This window comes from Camelus bactrianus, chromosome 1 (genome assembly GCF_048773025.1).
Source record: "Camelus bactrianus isolate YW-2024 breed Bactrian camel chromosome 1, ASM4877302v1, whole genome shotgun sequence".
In the NCBI taxonomy this organism is placed as follows: domain Eukaryota; kingdom Metazoa; phylum Chordata; class Mammalia; order Artiodactyla; family Camelidae; genus Camelus; species Camelus bactrianus.
The window spans coordinates 50514096-50538032 of NC_133539.1; the positions used below are offsets into that span (position 1 = coordinate 50514096).

At 36.4% G+C, this 23937-nt stretch overlaps 1 protein-coding gene and 1 long non-coding RNA gene across 3 annotated transcripts in view; one reads left to right on the forward strand and one right to left on the reverse strand.

Moving 5' to 3' along the window:
- LOC141577697 (uncharacterized) overlaps nucleotides 1-23937 on the forward strand; it is a 118649-nt gene that overhangs the window by 83059 nt on the left and 11653 nt on the right. The gene's annotated exons all lie outside the window — the stretch shown is intronic.
- Nucleotides 209-23926, reverse strand: LOC105082359 (cell surface glycoprotein CD200 receptor 1-like). Of its 2 annotated transcripts, XM_074363507.1 has the most exons (7): nucleotides 23726-23926; nucleotides 18327-18417; nucleotides 9981-10037; nucleotides 6605-6922; nucleotides 6237-6485; nucleotides 3614-3737; nucleotides 209-3252 (listed from the first exon to the last, which is right to left on the reverse strand). In XM_074363507.1, exons 3-7 carry the CDS (start codon nucleotides 10015-10017, stop codon nucleotides 3246-3248), a joined length of 735 nt encoding a protein of 244 aa, XP_074219608.1. In that variant the 5' UTR covers nucleotides 10018-10037; nucleotides 18327-18417; nucleotides 23726-23926; the 3' UTR covers nucleotides 209-3245. The 2 variants fall into 2 exon arrangements, with proteins under 2 accessions (XP_074219608.1, XP_074219605.1); XM_074363504.1 differs by lacking the exon at nucleotides 18327-18417.

A 23937-nucleotide genomic window follows, 5' to 3' on the forward strand; every position in this document is an offset into this window, starting at 1 on the left:
ATATGTGTTCAGAAAAGAAAAAAAAATTTATGCAGGGGTAGGAGGTTGAGAGGGAGTAGCTATAGCTTTTTGGTTTTCCAGGCTCATATCAGCAGAAAATCATGGCATTAAGAATGGAACAGACAAGAAGCATGAACTTGGATAAATCTATTCAGAGAATGATGGAGTCTTTTCTGTAGAAAAAGAATTAACACAATAAAATCCCACGGATATCAGTTCCTCTGTTTCTCCTGCTCACTTCCTCTGTAAGAGTCCACAACTATATCTGTATCTTCCCAATCCTGTAATGCAGACATGTCCTCACATATATAGGGATTGGCTGACTATTAGATCATCTTTGAACATCCCCAGATTCCTATGCCCTTCCCTATCACAAGGCCGTAGCATCTTGTAAGTTTACATAACCAGCAATTCTTCTGGAACTGTCATAGTGATGGCTGGAATACCTGTGATTACTATCTTCTGAGGTTACATCTGTTTCATTACTCTAAGGGAAGAATGAAAGTAGACCATGATGATGCACATCAGTAGAACATAACTTGCTTCATAATCTCTAGGGGAAGAACAAAATAGACCATGAAAATGCACATGAATAGAGCATAACTCATGTTACAGGCTTGGCAGCAAACCTTGTGATTGGCAAACTAGGTATTTGTATCAGTCAGATTAAGTTCAACTGCATATAGAGTAAAACCCAAAAGAACAGTGCCACAAACAGAATAGTTTATTCTCTTTCACACAAAAGAAGTTTATAGCTAGGTAGTCTAAGTTTGGAATGGTAACTTCATGGTCATTGGGGCCCAGGATCCTTCAATCTTTCTTTTCCACCACCTTAGTGAGTGGCTTCAGTCCTCAGTGTTACCTGTGACCTAAGGTGGCTGCTAGACTTCTAGTTATCACACCAATATTGTAGTCCAGGAGATAAGAAGGAAAAGCAGAAGAGGAGCTCTTCTTTATCCATAAAGAGCCTTCCTAAAAACACACAAGATGTGTGCTTACACTTAATTTCTGAAAATTTTGTGGGTGGCCATACTGTGTTGCAAGGGAAACTGAGAAATGTCTTTTAGCTAAGTATGTTCCCACACTAAATAAAGTTGGAATTATATTATTAAACAGTGTATCAGAAACCTAATGCCACGGTAATGTTGTGTAACAAACAACCACAAAAACCTCTGTGACAGAGGTCAGGTAGGCAGCTCTTCTGATCTTAACTGAGCTTTCTCACATGTCTGGGAGATGGCTGATGATCATTGGATTGGACTGTCTAGACTGGCCTCAACAGGGAAGTGGGGGAGGAGACTGGGGTGACTCAGCTACTTCCTATATGTCCCTCATCCTTCAGCAGACTAGCTCAGGCATGTTCTTATGGAGTAGCAATAGAAACATATGAGACCTCTTGAGACCCAGGCTCAAAACGGGTATACTGCCACTTCTGCCTCATTTGATTGGCTAACACAAATTACATGGTGAGAGGGGGAGAAATATGCACTCTCCTTATGGAAAGAACTCTAAAGTCATTGACAAATTACATGGATAGAGGGAGAGGTGAAAATTTAGAATCATGAATACAGTCATTTACTACAAGGAGAAAGGGGAAAATGAGCATTGAACTAGGTAACTAGCAACTGTGCCATAGTATTTTTGAGTCCATGATAGAATTGTGGTACTAGACTTTTTTCCATTTTATGCCCTGTCTTAAACATGAGGAAATTATGATTAAAAAAAAGAAAGAGAGAAAGGAGTTTATGTAAGTTATATGTGACATTATTTACTAATTTATTTCTTGACTCATGTCACTTACTAATGAATAGGTATTAATCTTAGCATTTGTCCTATTATTTACTGTAGAAAGATGGATATATATGTATCCAAAACCTGACTATTTCTTCCAGGGCAGCTACACTACATTTTTCAACTTCCATAGAAGTTAGTGTGGCCATGTGACAAGTACTAGCCAATGGAATGTGAGCAGAAGTGATTACTACTCCAGGCGTGGTTCGTAAAACAGTCCCACATAAAATCCTCCTTCTCTCTCCTTCTTTCTCTTTTCCTATTTCTTTCCCATATACCAGCTGAGTGGAGAATACTCTGAGAAGGGCAGAGCCGTAGGATAAAATACTAGCTTAGAGTAGAACTCCTCTTGCCCCCTGCCTTAGCCCCACCAACCTGCATTGGAATGTAAAGTGAGCAAGAATTAAGCTTTTGTGGTATAAATACACTGAGATTTGGGGATTGTTTGTTTCAACAATTAGACTATCCTGTTTATATTAGTATTCTCCAGATTATATGCATTCATTTTCTCTCATAAAGTTTTGCTTAAAATAAAAGTAATAGCCCAAATCACCTGCCACTTTACACAATACATTTTTCCTTTAAATAAAAGGACACTTTTTACTATAGGATTACCATAAGTATCCATGAAGATAGCATTCCAGTTTACAGTGACCCTAGAAGAGTCAGGGTTTCACCAATCACTCTTACTCTTACCACCATTAATCCACTGTATAATGCAGACAAGAAATAGAATTGAGACACTGGAGCTCTAAAAAGTGAGCTAGCGTTCAGCACTCTCTCCAGTGACTCTAATATCTCCTTATTTGGGATCAACTTATAATTTCTTCAAAAATGTAGGTACTGCTAAAAATGACTCCTGACCATTTATTTAATGATCAGGCCAAACATGCAATACAACTACCTCAGTGATTGCTAGCAATCGAGAAAGGGGTGGGAGGTCAGCTATGGGCTAACTTGGAGGCAGTGCATAGTGACTCCTGCCAATGCAACACTAATTAGCATCTCCAGTGGGTAGAGGAAACAGTAGGTAGGATGAAAGCACCATCCAAAGAACTCAAGGGGTGTAGAAGAACTGCACAGCATTGTTATTTGCCTTTTGCTGATCCATCTTCCTCTTTAGGCTGAGAAGCAGGGTTGTTTCTCCTTTGTAAATAAGGACTCACTAGGGCAAAGGGGAAAGTGGATGAGTCATCATAGGCATTTATGATGGCAGGTGGCAAGCTTTTGCACGTGTGTGTGTGTGTGTGTATGTATATACGTCTGTATGCTGAGAGTTTGAAACAGGCATGACACCTATCACATGGATTCTAAATACAAAGATCTCAAATAGCAGGAGCAGGAGCAGGAGCAGGAGCAGTTGAGCTAGATGTTGAACCAGAAGGCTGATCTCAACTGGCTGCTTTTTTGTGATATCTCATTAAGTCTAAATTGACTTCCAGATTTTCTGATTTTCATGCTCTAGGAAAAAAAAAAAAAAAATATATATATATATATATATTTAAGCAGGAATTAATACAAGCCTTCAGAAGCATAGAAACGGGGGAGCAAACCTTAAGGAATCCCAGTTAAACTTGGTTTCCCCACAGAATTCGCAGAGGGTAGTCTAGGACAGGTGAAGCAGACACTCTTCCCCAGTGCTGCAGGCACCTCTGCCCAGGCTCTCAGTTGTTAACAAAGCTTTCATGTCAAAGAAGGAACTGAGGAACAGACAAACGTGCCAAAAGGTGGGTCAAGCTTTTCCCAGGACATTGTAAGCTCAAGGTCTTATAATGCTGTTTTCTTTCTAGTGAGTCTATATTTTTCAGTCTTTATTTCCTACCTGCAATCATTGGTTCTCTGGAAGTAGATGAATCCCAGGATGACCAGGATAACCAGGAAAAAAGAGAATTTCACACAGAGAATGATCAGAAAGTATGACACTGGAAATCCCAGGGTTCTGGCACCTTTAAACATAGATAACACAGACAGGGTTGAAGAATCATTTCAGAAATTCTTCTAATGAACAAATTAGAGTCAATAGTTTAAAAGAGCCTTTTAAAATAATCCTAAAAGTTCACAGACTGTCATAATCAAAACACCTTCTAGATTCAAATGCTGCTAATGTATCATTCTTTCATGACAGAGTTTAAGAATGGTCTGTGTTTTTGTATATGGTAGATTTTTAATAAATATTTTCTGAATGAATAAATGCACAGTAAGCGTTGCTGAAACTTCCCAATTTTATAAGAAAAAAAGGAAATGTACTTTCTAATTTCCTGTGTAAATGATAGTCTTTGGGGGCGTTATTCTTAATATTTTACGCACCATTTGATAATACTTTCCACACTGAAGTGGTTCTGTCACTGATCTGCTATAACCCCTTTAGTAGGGTATTTTATGTCTCCCTACTTTCATTTATTCATCTGTGAAATGGCCCCAAGAATTGTTGCAAAGATATAATGGGACTAATTAGGAACATCATTCTGAAGTCTTTTCTCCTATGAAAATAGCAGCCAAAAGACTGGGTGAACTCTAAGCACTAGTCTGACTCTTGGCTCAAAAGGTCCTATCATCCTGCTAAACAGCCTACTTAGATACTAAACTAGAAGAATGTCATACAGTCTCCTAGGCACTGTCAAAAAGACAAAGAAGACACGTCACAGCCCTCAAAAAAGTCACAATCCAGTTGGAGAAGCAGACCAAGACAAATGAAAAGATAACTTACAAGAGAGTAAACAGAACTAAGGGAACATTGCAGATTGTAAATCATCTAAGGAATAAGCAAGCTTAATCAACTCTAACTGGGAGGTCAGAGTAAAGTGGGATTTGAACTGAGCCCTGCCAGTAACAGGATTAAATAGGTAAAGAGATGAAAAATAAGACTTCTTAAGAGAAAGAAACAATTTGAGCAAAGATTTAAAGATGAGTCAACTTTAATTATATTTGGAGCATAGAGTGGGATATATAGAGATGAAGTCTGTGATGATCTGAACTTAGTTCTGCAGTTGTTTGTGTGTGTCAGGCATTGTGTCAGACTCTGGGAATGTAGAAATGAATGATGTGGTTCCTGTTCTCAAGGAACCTGCCCTGTACTGGGAGTCAGAGAAGTGGGCAGTCAACTGTAGGGCTATGGAAGTACTCAGTCAGAGGAATGCATGCGACATTATTTGAGCACAGAGAAGGAACAGCTAACCAAACTACATGGCGAGAGAAAATTATCCCAGGGTAATTATATCAAACTAAGGCTTAAAACTGCAATAGGAATTGATCAAGTGGAATGGAAGGAGAGTGTATGGGGAAAGAAATAGACGATGAAGAGGTGAAATTGCATGTAAAAGAGAGGAGAGGAATAAAAGAGGATAACCCTTTTGAGGAGCCCGAAGAGGCCCACGTGCATGGGGTACAGGCTGGAGAATAGCAAGACATGAGACAAGGAGAGCAGCAGGTCAAAGGGGTTTAGCTTTCCATGAGGCAAAGAGATGCCATGAGGGACATTTAAGCAGGGGAGCAGCATGTTGTTCATTTTGGAAGTCACTGGCCACAGGGAACTGGAAGGAGGTAAGCTAGAGACCAGAAGACCTGTTACAAGAACACTGTAAAAACCCTGGTGAGAGATATTAAGTATATATATGACTTGTTTAATTAACACAATAATTCTGTGAAGTGAGTACTATCATCCCATTTAACAGATGAAGAAATCATGATACATTAACCAGACCTATTTTGGTAATCAGTTCACAATATGTACAAATATCAAATCATTATGTTCTATACCTGAAACTAACATAATGTTACATATCAATTATATCTCAGTTGAAAAAGAAACCATGAGACAGAGAAATTAAATATTGTTCCAAGTCACACAGCTGATTAATGAGAAGCCATGTATTGCCAAAGGCTTTGCTCCTAATCAACAACAAATAATACTCCCTGGAACAATATGAAGACATGGACTTTGTAGCCTTAAACACATAATAATACTCAGTAAATGTCCAAGCAATGAATTGATGAATTAGTTTCAGATGACAAAGTAGAGGAGGAAGGAAAACTTGCCTCTTACTCAGAGTAGCAAATAAACTGGTGACTACTACAAGAAACAAAAAATCAATGGGAATAATTATTATTATTGGCTAATTACTGAAGAAGTATTTTTAAATTATATAATGTATCAATATTTTATACCAATAATAAGTAAAAGTCTGAATCACTAGTTAGGAAATAATATTTTTACAGCTGAGAGAATAAAGGCATTTAGAGAATATAGTAAGAAGTTATTAATTCCTTTTATTTAATAGAGAAGTACAAATAATTTCTCTAGCATACTAATGATTAACCAAGGTAAGTTTTAGAGACTATCTTTAAATTAGGAGAACAAGTTTTCTTACTTTCTGCTGGTTATTCATAATATTCTGGGAAGGAAAGGCTGAGCATCAAGTTCCTACTCTAAAGAAACAGGTGCTTACCTTGATTCAACTGTATGGTCAGACTCTTGTTGCCAGTCAAGTGGGAGACAGAGCAGGACACATTCTGTACATGGTGGCCCTCCCAGTGGCAGGTACTCTGGACAGTCACTGTGCCATTGCCCCAGGGTTCTTGAACAGTGGTACAAGCCCTCTCTGGGGTCCAGGAGATCTGTGCAGCTGGCTTCCCTGCAGCTGCCTTGCACACTGCAGTTCCATCCTTGCTTTGAACCAGGGTCACCTCAGGGGGCACTGCAGAAATGTAGGGAAAATGCTTCAGTCTTAACACATGGGACGTGAAATTTAGAGAGAGATTTGCTTCAGTCCCAAATCTGGTTATCTGAAATACCACAATATATAGTGTTTCTTACCTAAGACTTGGAGGTGATATCCATGATAGAAATTCCCATTAGGTGTTACCATTTCACACTTGTAATACCCATCGTGAGTGATGGCCACTGGGTCAATCTGAAGGGCAGGAATCTTGTCAGGTCTGGAGCCCCAGGTTGTTATTCTCTCATCGGTGCAGTTTCCCTTTGTCTCATTTGTATCACCCCTGTAGACTCTGTTGCAGGGGGGCTTGTCTCTGAGGACTACTTCCCACGTTGTTAACAGCACAGCTGTACACAGCACAGGAGGGCAAGAGAGCACAGGCTTTGTATCCACTGGTACAGATCGTGTAGTGTTGACTGGACACACACATACACACAAACAGAGAATTATAAGAGAAAAGCTTGATAAAGAAATTCATGTGTTAAAACTTATTCACAGCATATTCCATGAAGTTGTACTAGAACATTACTTTCCTGATGATCTTATTCCAGAAATATTAGAATTATATAAGAAATTAACATTCATGAAATACATATAAAGTATTAAACCCATCCAAAGATTAACATCTTTCTCTTGTATTATGTATCATTAGAGAAACAACATTTATTATATGTGTGACAAATTTTTAAGACATTATGAAATTAATTCAGGAATCTTGATATCTATGAAACAAACAGATGAGAAAACGGAATCTAAATTAAAAGACAGTGTTCTGAATCTACTCTTTTGGCCACAGGGACTATTAGATTTATCATATAATTCATACTCCTCACGGGGGAAAATGGAATAATTAGTGATGTGGTTTATCTCCTCCTAAGTTTTGATGAAAGTGAAAAAATCAGTAACATCAGAACTAAATACCTATCCATAAGGGTGGCTTTTCAGACAAATATAAATGTGGAAAGATACAGTACTTTGATTAAAAATAACTAAGATGGCATTCAGGTTGAACAAGCTGGAAGGCTTTTTGTTTAATTTTTATTTGAAGAATTACAAAGTCTGTGACATCAACAGATTTTAAAACAATCCGTAATTTCATTAGTTGGACCATCCCACAGAAATAAAAAATGATGATGCCTAATGGTAAGAGATGCTTAGATGTATTTTTTCTGTTAAAAAAGTAACATAGTATATAAATATAAAACAAAGGGAAAACAAATGTTTTCCTCTATAAATTTTCTGTTCAAAGGATTTTATTGCAAATGTGATATTATCAACCTTTGAATGAGTTTCCTTTCCTTCCTATTCAGTCACATATGTACTCCCACATAGTTTGCTGTGAACTTTGCTCACAGATTTTGTTTCCATACATTCAATATCATTATCAGGATTAAATACAGCATTGACCTATTTTTCCATATTTTAAAGTAAAAATTAAGAATAGAAAGCATCTTCCACTTAAAAGCTCGCTCTTTTCCATAAACTGACACGTGTCCCTGATTGATAGGCGTTTGCTGAGAGGTGATTAGGTGTATTTGTTGCAACTTACCTGTACAAAGGTGAGTGTCGGTGATTTCATCAGATTAACATGAACAGAACCAGCTGGGGTGGGGCAAAATTTTTATATGGATGAAGCTTATTTTTTCTAAACTTTTCACTTAATATCTCTGCTCTGCTCTGTTGCCTGCTCTGTGATGTATTCAATTTGCATTTTATAGCCCAATAAAGATCATATTACTAGATAAAGAAAGAAGGAGGATTTCAAAGGAAATCTAAGAGGGCAGTTAAATTCATGCTCTTTCCACCACTCCAAGTGGCATCCCCTCACAGAGGGAACCTCCAACTTGCCAAAGGCTTAGACACAGGCAGGCACGTGGCTTGTTAGAGAACTGCCAGAGGTTGGGTGTAGGAAGTATATGTGCATCAGTGAAACATGCTGAATGTGCATCAGGGAAAGATGCTGAAGATAAAACCAGAAAGATAAGAGACTGGTGAGGGATTCAGTGTTGAATGCTTTTCTGCAGTTCTTGGGATTTTGAACTTGAGCTTATAGGCAGTCAAAGGCATTAATGTTTTGCCTAATATTTGTCCTCAAGATCTGACTCTGTTTTTTTGTTTGTTTTTAAGGAAAGTACAAGCTAATCGAATAAACATGCATTTAAACAGGAGCACAGTATCCAAAAAAGTGACTCCAATGGTGAGGATTTCAAGCACTGCAGATGTTCTATGTTCTTTCACCTTCCTTCTCTCTATGACCTTTAGTCAATCACCCTTCACCTATAATGATAGTTCTAATGTTATTGATATTATTTCACCCTTTCTTTATTCTCTTCTTTCTTTGTTCATAGCTGTTGTGATAATTTACCAATGGCCAGTACTGCCCTCACACTCAGTGGGTCTGACACCTGCCTACAAATATATTCTCCATGTGCTCCTGTGATCAGATCAGGTGATTTCACCTCTTACTTCACTAAGGTAGCGGGTAGATTGGCATCGTTGCTCCCACACTGGCAGACATATCCCATCTCTTCCCCATCCTTTGTCTATAAAATATCTTCCAGTCTCATCTAACCTTAAGCACACAGACAAATTCCAGTTGGCTTTGAGGGATTTCCTTTCTTATCTCACAACCAAACCCTAGTTTAAGTCCCTGTCGCCCTGCACCAGGATTACTGCAAAAGCCTCCTAACTTCTGTCACTGTCTCAAAGTTCTTGTCCTTTCAGTTCATACCTTATGTTGCAGCCAGTACACCATTCTGTAATACGCTGTGATTCTCTAAACTCTAAAACCCTTCAGAGATCTTTCACTGGGTGAAGAATAAGTTTAAATGTCTTCCTATTGGCTTTGAAAGCCTTCTTTTTTCAAATTGACTCACTTTGCAATCTTATCACCTACTACATTGCCCTCACACTCCAGGAAAAAAAAAATATCAAGCACATTTCCACTTCCATTTCCATGTCATTTCTCACATTGTTTTCACTCTTTGGGGCACCCTACACAATGCTCTTTTTCTATTCACTCTTCCTTTAAGACCCAGTTCACAGGCTGCATCCTCTGTGAGGCCTTTTCTAAGCCTTGGTGCTGAACTGCTCCCTTGCTGCCCTCCTGGTCCACTTGATGTGAGTGCTGATCTCCTCTGCTTATGTGATCGCCGTGCTCCTGTCTGGGTTCCGCACATCACTGCGCTCCCTGATAGTCTTGCTCATCTTGCTCATCTGTATGTCCCCCACAAAGCCCAGCACAGTGCCTGGCAGAGAAAGTTCCATAATCTTCCAATGGAATCAAACTGCTTTAGGGGAGGAGAGGTGGGTGGTTCAGGCTCCCTCATCCCACAGCGTTCAGATCACCACATTCTTCAACTTCACACAAGGCTGGCACTTGGTCCAGACCTTCAACTATGTTTTTAAGGAAGCTCAACCTTCCATACTTAAGTACTGGCCTCAAAAAAAAGAAAAGAAAAGCAAGCATGTTACCTTCTGGATATGTTAGAGTGCTCTGGTTTCTGTCCATACAGGAACTAATTATTGAAGCTATAGAAAATAATGAAAAGTAAATGAAATCAATTTTAGGCACTTAAATGGAGTGGAAGGCATTATTTCCCCACACACAACATGACAGAAAATCAGTTAACCATAGTTAAAATTACCCCCAAAATCCTTGTAAAACAGAAATTAGAAGTTGTTCCATCATTACATGGAAAAACATGCTGAAAATTTAACTAAACTCTCCTCAACTGCACTTTTTTTTTTTGCCATCCATTCCCTGCCATCTATTTCCTGCCACATTGAAATATTTCTCTATTACTTTACATGAGTCAAAATCTGCTGCTCACTTTCTCTTGAGTTCGTCCTACATGTTCCTTCCTCCCTTCCAATTCCTTTCAGCTTTTCCTGGCCCTAGATTCCCACTTTCTTTCTCCTAAGAGCTGGTTCTTTTCTCCTTTAACTAGAGTATGGAAGTATGGAATCCACTGTTCCTCAGAATATTGTGAAATACCATTTGGATCATTGCAAGAAAAGACAGAAAGTATTCAAAGGTTTGTTTATTGCTACCCAAGTACGCTCTAATTAGAGTCGCTTCACTCATTTGTTCTACCTGCTTGTACTTTTGGATAAGATTCCGTTCGTATAAAGAGTTCTGGTGGGAGATTGAAATCATTGACTTAGATTAATTATTTGTATTTTATATATTCTTATGCTCCCTGATCTTTATTTTCTGAAACAAATTGTATCCATAAATTTCATGCCTCTATTTTAAAAATTTTATAACCTTAAATAGAAATGTAGGGTTTCCTTCTTAACCTTAGGGCTGGAAATATTAGAAATATCAAAGGAGAGAAAATTACACATCTCTAAATATTAACACCCAAAACTAAGAATTCAAGAGACACACTAAAAGTACAAACCAAAAAACTGAAGGAGAACACCATGTTTGTCTAGTCACAGAAGTTTAGTTTCACTCCATTCCAGGGCCCCCTTATTACTATGGACTCAGCTGGTCAACTAGTCAGTGCACCACTGGGATTAAGTAAATTTGTGCTGGAAAATGCACAAATTTAACATTGCTACTAGAACAAATCACAAAACATCTTATGAATGGATCGAGAGCATCTTCATCACTGTTGAAAGATAGCTTTACTTTTTGCTAAAAATGTCAAAGAATCAGACTTACCAGATATTACAATAATCAAGATCAGTAACCTCTAAGTTGAAGTCCTCTACAATGTATGCATTTGGGGTGGCTGGTTTTCTACTTTAATGCTAATCCACTGTAAATCAGTGACTCCTTTGGTCACCTTGTTTACACTCGGTTCAAGAGGGTTGTGTGTCAGTTTTCTTTGCCATTTTGCTTTAGGTTCATTTCTGTTCTGTATGCTTTTGGCCGATTAGCCACTGACAAGAAACATCTGTGAGTTTTGCTGAGTGATAAATCAAAACAGCCAATGCTTACTATTCATTGGTTTTCCCCACAGTACTGAGGTGATGAGATAAATTATATAGCAATTCTTTTAAGAATTACCATTTTAGGAATTAGGAGTTATATATGGCAAAATGCACAAATCTGAAGTTTACAGATTGATGACTTTTTATACATGTACACACTTAGATAATCACCTCCATAACCAAGATAAGACCATTTTCATCATTCAAGAAATTTCCTTCATGCTCCTTCTCTTTCAATATCCCTTCCTCAAAGATAGTGCTACTCTGATTTCTGTCACCATTTTGCCTGTTTTTGAACTGCATATAAATAAAATTGTTACATGGTTCATGTTTTAATACCATGTAGAATTTTTTTAATGAATATGCCATAACTTATTTCTTTCATTCCTCTATAGATTTAGATTATTCCAGTTTGGGACTAACATAAGTAAAGCTTCTATGAACACTTTTGTTCTGTACGTATCTTTTGGTCTACTTATGCATTCATTTTCTTGGGTGTATACCAAGTAATAAAATAGATGGATCCTAGGATAAACATATGTGTGGCTTTAATAAATACTTCCTGTTATAGGTTGAATTGTGTTTCCTCAAAATTCATATGTTGATGTTCTAACCCCCAGTACCTCAGAATGTGGCCTTATTTGGAAATAGGGTTGTTGCAGATGTAATTAAGATGGACCCAACTAGAGTAGGTTGGGTCCTAATCTAATGACTGATGCCACTGTAAAAAGAGGAATATGGGGCACAGATATGCATACAGGGAGAACACCATGTAAAGATGATGACAAAGATCAAGGTGGTGCTTCTACAAGCCAGCAAACACCAAAGATTTTCAACAAACCAGTAGAAGCTAAGGGAGAAGCAAGGAACAGATTCTTTCTTCCTGTTTTAGGAGATTTAAAGATTCTTTTGATGTTGGGACACAGCACAAGGACACTTGAATGGATGATAGGCAGAACTCTATGTTTCTTACAGCTCCAAAAAAGAGAAGGCTGCCATATAGGGTCTCACAGGGATTGCACTTGTAGACAGAGTAACACTAAGCTGAAACAGTAGAGAGAAACTTATGTATCACAAGATAGACGGGGTTGGGTTTCCAGAGGTCTGGGATTGACTAATTTGAATAATATTCCAAGCTCCTGTACATAATTGTCTATGGACTTCTTCCTAGTGGTCTAGTACTTGGCCTTGTGGCGACGAAGGTGTGTATGCAGTAGCCTGGAGTCTGACAGCCCAGATAAGGAAAGTGGTTGGGGTGTGGACTTAATCAGCTGCTCAAGAAGGGGACTCACCATCCTCCAGTTAGGGCTTCAAAATTGGGTCTAGACAGCACTTTTGAAAAATTTTAAAATGTATTAAAATTGACCCATTGATCTTCACATCAGTTTTGTATGGTGTATTTGGCCCAAATAAAAGAAGACTTCTAGTGAGTCATGCCTAAGATGCCCTAAACAGCTTAAAAATATTTTATTATGAGAGTAAAATGGAGAACAAGTAGAAGTATGAGTCCTTGTAGGCCAGTCTGTAAATAAATTTCCCATTATATGGTATTAGCCAAGAAAACAGGTCTACAAGATTTCCAACAATATCCTGGTTGAATTATAAAGTGTATTGAAAGTATGAGTTATACTTTTTATGACAATAATATCTTGGTGTATTCCTTGGTTCAAGGTGGCAAGTCCAGCAATTACATTGTTGAAGGGTATGAACTGATAGTTCAGTGAGATATATGCAATGGTTAGTGGTATTTGTGACCAAGGGGGAGGGGGAGTTGTGGTGATCATGGTCAGAGATGCGGGGTTGGAGGCTGTGGTGGCAAACTGGAAGTGAAAAGTAGGAGAAGGCACTGGAGAGTGGGAGGTCCTCTCCCCAGGGGCTTTAGGGGTGAACCTGTATGAGGTAGTTGCCTCCTGGGGAAAGCAATAATCTCTATTTTTAGAATGGCATAGATAGTAACTTCTACCAGATTGACCTTTAGACATGAGAGTGAGGGATGTATATCTTGGCAGAGAGCAATGAGTATACCAAGATTATGGGGTAAGCAAACGGCAAGGGGCAGTTTTTCACATCTGAAGCTTATGGGCAACTATGGCCATCATACTTAGTCCAAGATGCATGTCGGGGATGCATGTCTGTGCTGGTTTTACTTTTCCCCTATTGTGCGCACCTTGGTTAGAGGTTGGGTCAGGACAAAAGGTATGGTGCCTTGCTCCTGAGATGATTTTGCACTTGCCAGCAATATCAATATCTGCCCTGGAACTAGTTTAGCTCCTCCTAAATGTGGGCAGGGACATGCCTGCTGGCAAAGGCTGCCTCTGCACTTGCCTGAGGCAGGATCGGGTCTGATCTGGTTCTATTCCCTCTAAGAGTGCACACTCTTCTTGGTAATGGCAGCCTTAACCCTAGTGGAGAGCAGTGCCAGAAAAGGGGAGCTGGAGCAGGTACCCAGTGTGGGCTGGGGTGTCCCCTGGGGCTATTTTGGCAAGCTGGGAGTAAACAAGCATGTACTCACGCTTTTCGAGAGTGTAGTCTTGGTTTCTTACAGTCCTCTAGTAAATCCCACTGATTTTCAAACCACCTAAGAGGACTCACCTTCCTGGTGTCTGACCCCAAGGCTAGGCTGCCTAATATGTAGCTCAAACTCCTTGCTCCCTAGGGAGGACCACTGAGCCTATGATATCCCCCTCCTCTTCTGTGTCCCCTGATAGGGATTGGGTCCTGACCTGATCTTTCGTAACCAACTCCATGTGGATTTTTCTTTACAGTATTGGTTGTAGAAGAGCCTTTCTATCAGTCTCCATGATGATTTCAGCAAGAGTTCCACATGTAGTTGTGTTTCTGATGTGTTTATGGTCACTGAACCATGAACTCAGCATCCTCCTCTTGTACCTCTTGATCTCCCTGTCTATGTTTCACTTATTGAAGACTCCCAAATTATTGTTCACAGTGACTGAACCACTACACATTTCTGCTAGCAATATATGAGATTTCCAAGTCCTCCACAACCTTGCCTACACATGTTTTCCATTTCAGTAGTAGTAGCAGTACACTAGTTAATGTAAAGTGGTATCTTACTGTGGTTTTGATTTTCATTTCCCTAGTTTCTGATGACATTGGCCATCTTACCATGTGCATGTTGGCTATTTGTATAACCTCCTTGGGAAAGTGCCTGTTCAAGTCTTTTACAAATTTTAAATTAGGTTGTTTGTTTTTGAGTAGTAAAAAAATTTTATATATTCTGGATACTCAAACCTTAACAGATGTATGATTTGCAAATATTTTTCACATTTTATGGGTTGTTTTTCACTCTTTTGATAGTGTATTTTGGCATAAAACTTTGTATACAATTTTGATGAAGTCTGATTTCTCTATATTTTCTTTGGATGCTTGTGTTCTTGATGTCATATCTAAAACTTATTGTCAAATCTAAAGGTATTAAAGATGTTTTCTTCTAAGAGTTTCATAGTTTTAATGCTCATTCTTAAGTTTTTCATCTATTTTGTGTTAATTTTTGAATATGACGTGGAAGAATCCAACTTTATTCTTTTGCATGCAGTGATCCAGTTGTCCCAGAACTACTTGCTGAAGAGACTTTCTTACTACCCAGTGAATGGTCTTTGCAATTAGTTGAAAACCAGCGGGCCATAGGAGTATGATTTTATTTCTGGACTCTCAGTTCTTTCTATTGGTCTATGTGTCTATCTTTTGCCAGTTCCAAACTGTTTTAATTACTGTAGATTTGTAGAAAGTTTTAAAATTGAGAATGTCACTTCTCCAACTTTATTCTTATCTCTCAATATTGTTTGGGGTCTGTTGCAATTCCATATGAATTTGAGGGTTTTCCATTTCTTAAAAAAAGGTAATTGAGACTTTTGGTACAGATTTCATTAAATATGTAGATCTCTTTGAGGAGTATTGCCATTTTAATAATATTAAGTCTCTTATCCATGAATAAAGGATGTCTTTTCATTTTGTTAGATCATTTTTAAATTGCTTTCAGCAGCTTTACAGTTTTCAGTGTAACTCTTGCAACTCTTTGATTAAGTTTATAACTCAGTATTTTATTCTTGTTGATGCTACTGTCAATGAAATTGTTTTCTTAGTTTCCTTTTCAGATTGTTCATTGCTCACATATGGAGATACAACTTATGTTTGCATGTTGATTTTGTTTCCTGCAACTTTGCTGAATTTGTTTATTAGCCTTAATTGTATTTGGGGGTGTTATGTTTAGGATTTTCTACATATAATAACATCTTGTCATATGTGAGCAGATAGTTTTATGTCTTCCTCTCCAATTTGGACACCTTTCATTTCTTTTAATTTAAATCATTTAATTACCCTAGCTAGAACTTCTGGTATGTTGAGTAGAAGTAGCAAAAGGGGTATTCTTGTCTTCTTCTTGAGCTTAAAAATAAAGCTTCCAGTTTTTCATCACCAAATATGATGTTAGCTATGGAGCTTTTATAAATTCTCATTATGTTACAGAATTTTCCTTTCATTCCTAGGTTGTTGAATGTTCTTATCAAGAAAGAGTGTTGCATTTTGTCATATGCTTTTTTTTGCATAAATTCAGATGATCGTGTAAATTTTTTCCCTTCAATCTATTAAAGTGATGAATTACATTGATTAATTTTTATATGTTGAACCAACCTTGCATTCCTAGGATAAATCCCAGTTGAACATGGTATATAATTCTTTTAATATGCTACTGGATTCAGTTTGCTAGTATTTTGCCTGTCCATTTTTTAAAAAAATTTAGAGGATGAGGTAATTAGTTTATTTATTTATACATACATATATATATATATAATGGAGGCACGAGGGATTGAACCCAGGATCTTGTCCATACTAAGCACACATTTTACCACTGAGCTATACCCTCCCCCTCAGTTTGCTACTATTTTGATGAGAATTTTTGCATCTATATTCATAAGTGATATTGGTCTGTAATTTTCTTTATTTGTGATGTCTTTGTCTGACTTTGATGTCAGGGTAATGCTGACCTCATAGAATGAATTGATAAGTGTTTCCTTTTTTTCTATTTATTGAAAAAATTTGAGAAGGATTGGCATTAATTCCTCTTTAAATGTTTAATAGAATTTAACAGTGAAGCCATCTGGTCCTGGGCTTGTCTTTGTTGATAGGCTTTATATTACTGATTCAATCTCTTTACTTGTTACAGGTTTGTTCAGATTTTCTGTTTCTTTTTGAGTCAGTTTTGGTAATATGTGAGTTTCTAAGGTTTTATCAATTTCATATAGGTTATCAAATTTATTGGTATATGATTGTCCATAGTATTCTATAAATGATACTACTTTTTATTTCTGTAAGGTTGGTAGTAATATCCTTATTTTTATTTCTGATTTTAGTAATTTGAGTTTTTTCTTTCTCAATTTTTAGTCAACTGTCCAACTTTATTGATTTTTTTTAAAAAATTCCTTTTGGGTTTATTGTCTATTGTTTCCTATTCTTTATTTTGTTTATCTCCATTCTAATCTTTATAATTTCCTTCTTTGGGTTTACATTGCTCTTCTTCTCTTGTTCCCTAAAGTGTACAGTTAGGTTATTGATTTGAGATTTTTTTTCTTTTTAAATATAGGGGTTTACAGTGGTAAATTTCCTTCTGAGCACTGCTTTAACTATATTCCATAAGTTTGGTATGTTATGTTTTTATTTTTATTCATCTCAATGTATTTTATAGTATTTTGTGATTTCTTTTCTGTCTCATTGTGTTTAAAAATTATGTTTAATTTCCATATATTTGTGAATTTTCTAGTTTCATTCCATGATGGTCAGAGAAAGTACTTCATATGATTTCAATCTTTTTTAAATTTATTGGGACTTGTTTTGTTGCCTAACACATAGTCTATCCTGGAATGTCCTACGTACACTCATGAAAAATGGGTATTCTGCTGTTTGGGGGGTGAAGTGTTCCATATATGTCTACTAGGTCTGTTAAAGTCTTCAGCTATCATTGTAGAGTTGCCTATTTCTCCTTTCAATTCTGTCAATTTGTGTATGTTTATAATAATTATATCCTGCATATGTTATATCAATATGTTATATCCTACATATTGACTTTGTTTTCAAAAGTTAGACATTTTTATTTGCATTGGAAAAGACCTATTTCTTATATGCCTAAATCTGCTCACTTTCAAAGCCACTTTTGAGACTTTACAGTTTTTCATCAAGCATGACTTAAGCTGCTTCTGCTTGGACATGCATGGGGCTCCAGGTTCTCCATCACCCTCTACAGCTTGCCTCACTGCACTTCTCCCCCAGTTCTCTGGGTAGCCTTTCTCATCATCCTCTTTACCTACCTCTCTAAAGTGCATATTTCATACTGAAATAGTTACTCACATGAATTTCCTGTTCAGGTTGATTCTTATTGCAAACCTTTCCACCACTAACACAAACATTTTATGTAATAGCATTAAACACATGAAAACACATACAATATATACACACCAGCCAAGTATTAGGTTTTCACAGTGTGGTCAATTGTGGTCATCATAAGCATTGTGACTTAGAATAAACTGTTCTTTGCTTATTTTTCATCTGAACCACAAGCAAGGCCGTTGGTTATGTTAAATGCTACAGTTTTTACATCTGCTCTAACATTTTAGCAATATATTATTTAATCATTAGTCTCTAAATGGTTGTGATAATGAATAAAACTTTGTTTTGTTTTACTTTGTTCCTGAGAGGATTTCTTCCTTCTTTTTTTTCTCACTCAGAATGAAAACTAGCCCTGCTAATAACCCCATGATTACACTGTCAGATGATAGATCCTACCACTCATTCAATGAAGGCATGACAGAAAGATAGACATATTCTAGACTAGGGTGAGCTACAGTGGGTTCCATTTCACCTTACCTGAAGATCAGAACCAAAGAAGACACGAAAGGATTTAAAAGCAGATACAAGCTCTCATCTTTTAATCCTTCTTCTTTCCTCTCACACTTCTCTAGTTGTAAAACATACAGAAAAAGCACGAGAGATTGATGTCCCACCAAACAAGATATAAATAAAAATTGAAAGTCATGATTGGTGATGAACAATTATTCTATTTAAATACATAGTTAAGACTAAATACTTAAGAAAATTATGTATAAACACAAATATTTTAAATCTTCAAAATATAAAAATAATACATAACCAACAAGTCAGAAAATGGGAGGAAAGGCAGTTTGAAGAAGCATAAAGTTGTTCTTTATCTTTCATAGCATGGAGTCAATAGACACTGTGTGATGGTGAAAATAGTTTTTTAAATGTACAGTTACATCATCCTCTCAATATTGTTCACAGTCTTTTTTTAACATAGAGAACTCCTTTAGAAATTAGTGTCTCATCTGGTAAAGGCATTTTGTTTTCAATAGTCCAAACTCATTGGAATAGACACTTGAGCAGATTTGCTTTGTCTACTTGGCATGCTGTGCTTTTGGTTTGGTTTTTTGGTTTATTGATTGCCTTATATGTCATTATGGTACACCGGAAAATAATGCTTCTGAAAAGCTCATTTTTTAATATATAAACTTATTTTTTAAGAGCAGTTTGAGATTCACAGAAAAATTGACAAAGTACAAAGAGTTCTTGTATACCCCCTACCCCCACACATGCATAGCCTCCCCCATCAACATCCCCACCAGAGTGGTACATTTGTTGCAATCAATGCACCAATGTTGATGCAGTGTTTTCACTCACAGACCGTAGTTCATATTAATGTTCACTTTTGTATGTGGTAGAGTCATTTTTATCACACATTCAATAATTACTTCTGTTTCTTTTACCAGCTCAAAGTAAAGTAACAATAAATGCAATATTTTTATTTAGAGTAACATGTTTATATAAAAGAATTTTGTGAAATAGTTTGTCTTTCCTTCTTTTTACATATATTTATATAAAAGTGTTCAGCTAATATTAACAGTAGTTGTTTTGAGTGGTAGAATTTGAAGCAGTTAAATTTTTCTGTATTGCCCGAATGTCTTATAATAAGCATGTTTTATCTTCACCCAAATAAAATGTCATTAGTTTTTTAAAAATGAAAGAGAAAAATATATACCCAAGGGACCACCACTCATAAATATTCCCACAATAAATGTTAATGCTAATTTATAACATATTTAGCAGAATTGTCTTAGAAAGGTATCTTGAAAAACAGCCAGAGACTTGAAAAAAAAAAAAAGCAACTCAGAGAAAGATACAGTAAACATCTCAATTTGGGAAGATAAAAACGTAAGTAGGGTAAGTGGAATAGTTCAAATGTTTATTGTGGCTAAAAATGAAGAGTATTTACATCAAACATGACCCATACTTAGGCAGGTTAGACCAACTATCCCAGTGTACTGTCTGTGAGGACGGCTATCACAAAACACCGCAACAGGCTGGTTGGCTTAACCACACGGCGTTTGTCCACAAGGCAGGTTTTTAAGGTTGAAGGCTGTGTATATTAATAATCAACAAAAACTAGGGTTCTGCTTGTGTTGATTTTAAACAGCGGTCAATAAAAATATACGTATTTATTTATAAAACAAGACAAAACCAGCGAAAGATAGAGGAACGTCTGAGTCTTAACCACCAGGAATTGCATGAATATTGATTGTTATAACTCAAAAAAAAAAAAAAAAATCCACGGCAAGGAGCTCAGTAATTTATAACCAATTCAATAAAACTAAATGGTATAATTTATTAGTTCTTTTTATATTTGATAGTACTTTATAACTTCATATAATTTTCTAAAGGGATATTTACCAAACTTAAAACTAATTCAATCTTAAATGTGTCCTAATATCTGTTTCTTATCAGCTAAAACAGCAATTCTTAGACTTTTTGGTCTCAGGATCCCTTTATACTCTTAAAAATTGTTGAGGATCCTAGAGAACTTGCCTTAGAAAAATGTAGAAACACATACATACAAATACAAAAGTACTTACTCCATAAGCCATCAAAGCAATAATATCAACATATGCTGTGTAGCATCTAGAAAACTAACATGCACTTGAGAGAATTTAAATGCAAAAAGCAAATGACATGTTAGTATTATTATGAAAACACAAACAACCTTGAGGACTTCTTGCAAGGGTTTTTTGGACCACATTTCAACTAGAGCTAAGGTAAAACAAACTTAAAAGCTCAAATATTACTCTTCTTTTTTTTAACTTTTTTTTTATTGATTTATAATCATTTTACAATGTTGTATCAAATTCCAGTGTAAAGCACAATTTTTCAGTCACACATGAATATATGTATATTCATTGTCACATTTTTTCCTCCATGAGCTACCATAAAATCTTGTATATATTTCCCTGTGCTGTACGGTATAATCTTGTTTATCTGTTCTACAATTTTGAAATCCCAGACTATCCCTTCCCACCCTCCGCCCCTTGGCAACCACAAGTTTGTATTCTATGTCTACGAGTCTATTTCTAAATATTACTCTTCTTTTATCTTCTTGTTTGTCAAAAATGTTACGGAGCAGGAAAATACAGAAAAAAGTAATTAATCCAACTTAGTACTTGTTATTCTTCATTTAACAACTCCAGTTAGCAAAGCAATTGTGAATAAAAAGCTATTTAAACTTTTAAAGAGAAACCTGCTTTTTATTATGATATGTCATTTCCCCCCACAAAAATTACTGCTGTACCTTGACATATCAAAAAATATATGCATATAAAACATAAATTCTTTTCACATAAATGATCAATTACTCCCAATATTTAGTTACATCATTGTTAATAAGAAAATGATAGTTCAAGTGATCTGTGAGGCATATGTTACAGCTTCTGGCAGAATAATAAACATTCAAATAATGACGGCTATTTGTTGCTGCTGTTGCTACTGTTTTGTAGTGGTCATTTTTGCCAATCTGCCGTAAGTATTAAATACTAGGATACTATAGGTAGCATAGCAGGATCGTAAGTTTTGTTGCCTATGAATTTCCCATTTCATTAAATATACTTTTAGTGGACAGTCCATTTTAATTAACTAATAGATAACTTGCATCCAGTAAACTTCCAGGAAACAATGGATCTCATAATAGTCAGTATGTCCAGAAAGAAAGAGAGACGTGCACAGACTCCAAGGGGAGAATACACTGGAGACTCAAGACTTTTAAACACAAGGACAAGTAATTCCTTAATAGCTGCATTCCTTATTGACAGGTCAGGTTAATCTATAGTGTATTATTGATGCTAATAATGTTTTTTGCTCAAAGTAGCAAAGGAATCTGGAAAAATTCAGGTGTTTTACTTTTCTCTAAAGAATTTAAGAATTTCTAGTAAAATTTTGCCTAAATGTTTCACAAAAGCATCTTGAAAAGGAGTCTGTAAATAAAACATCAAATGTTAGCATTCTGATCAAAAGAATTTTTGACCAATGTGCTGCTTAAAATTATTTAGAGTTTTTTTCTTTTAAAAAATGGACATTATGATGTTATACAAAAGAACCTCAGGAATGTTTCCTAATATGATTTGTAATACTTTAAAAAAATAATCAACACTTGTCTGTATCTTGAATTTTCAAGTTAGTTAATTTAGGATAATAAAAAGAAGTTGTTTGCAAACTTACAGACCTTACTGACCTAATTTCAGAAGCTGAAATAAATGGATGAAATAAAATAATTGATATATATATGTGTGTGTGTGTGTGTGTAGTATATATGATCTGTCCATAAGGGATACCTCTAAGTAATTAGGATATTCTGGAGTTCAATATCATCTCTTGCCTGTGGGGTGTCATGGTTTGCCTGCATTTCACCACTATAGCCGTAGTCCTCTGGGCAGCACTCTCAGAAACACTGCTTTCTTCAGGTTCCTTCATCTTGCAACTTCAGGCCAAGGAGTAGAATGGTTTTCAGAGGTTCTAAGCCACAGAGTCCTGCATTATCTCTTATTGGTTAGGGAAACCACACTTTTGTAAAGTGTTTACCCTTTTATTAAACTCTCCTCAGGTACTTAAAGTGTGTTGTTTGTTTACTGCTGGGGCTCTGACTGATAGACGTCTGACTGATACATTTTGGAGATGTTAAAATGTGAAAAAAAAAATCAGCACCTAAGATAAGTAAAATATATCCGTTAGCCCCTCTGTTCTTCAGTTTCATTTCTGTTAAATAGGAATAATATTCCTCTTAGAATTATTATGACTAAATGAATTAATGCATGTAGAGTACTTAGAAAAGTGTCTGGCATGTAATAAGTGGTCAACAAATATCAGTAGTGTATTTGCAGCATTGTGACAGGTGCCATGAATTACACAAAGATGGGTAAAACACAAAGCACACTTCCAAGAACCCTGGTAATCTTAGTGAGTGACAGCTCTAAGTCTCAAAGTCAGATATTTTGATCTCAAGCCTACTATTTTTCTTTGAAAACTTCCTTGATAATCCAAAATAACTGAAAAGATCACTCTAGTTTAGTGCAAAAGCACTTAAACACTTTTTAAGATAAGTGAAGTATTATTAGTTTTAATTATGTGCAGCAATACAACCTAATAATTAAAATGCATTGTCAGAATACACTCAGAATTAATAAACAGCTGAAAAATTTAAGTTATCTTGAATGTAAAAATGGTAGTTATTTATAAATGAAGAGATTCTTCAAAAGATAGGAAAGAGATTAGAAAACGAATCTTTATTGAGCATCCACCATGTGGGAGGCACTTCTAGACTGAGTACTCACAAACTGTCTGTCAAGGGAAATGGCTATCCCCACTATACGGATGAGGAATCTACCCCAAAGAACAGAGCAGACATTCAAACCCAAAGCCTCCACTGTCAGCAAGAGGGAGCACAGGGAACAACCATGACTTTTCTACATCACGCTGCCTCCAGAATGCTTAAAAAAATATATCCCCTAACGTGGCTTAAATAGCATATACCTACTTATTAGGAGATTTACATTTATGTGTAAACTTGTTCTTAGACTCCTTTTTTTCTTTTGCAAATGGCACAAAGATGCAGTCTAAGAATTATGACAAGTGTCTCTTTTCAAAAACACAAGATTTCTTTAAAGCCTTGTTCCTCAACGTGTGATCTACAGACCAGCAGCAACAGCAACATCTGGAAATTTGTTAGAAATACAGAACAATTAGGCCCCCAGGCAAGGATTATTCTAAAATTGTTAGCCAAGGAAACTGGAAAGAGAAGAATAAAACTGAGCATTTTAAAAGACATGAAAAATTCTGGTGGAAAACAACCTAAGGGATCTTTCTCATCATGGCTTCCTCTGCTTCATCCCAACACACTTCACCCTCTCTCCCACCTTTCCCGACAGACTTACCAGCTATGGAAGGGAGAAAAACTGTGAATAGTCTGCCAAAAGCTGAAGACATCTTCTGAAGGGAGTTCCCTTCTATTTTCTTTTCCTGTCCTTACCTCTCTGTTTTCCTTCCACCATACCATGTACCTAGCTGTGGTCTTTCACTTCTCCTGCCCTCCTCCATAAGCACAGGTGAGAAATCCCCTACTCTCTCCTCCACTGTATCTCTGGCT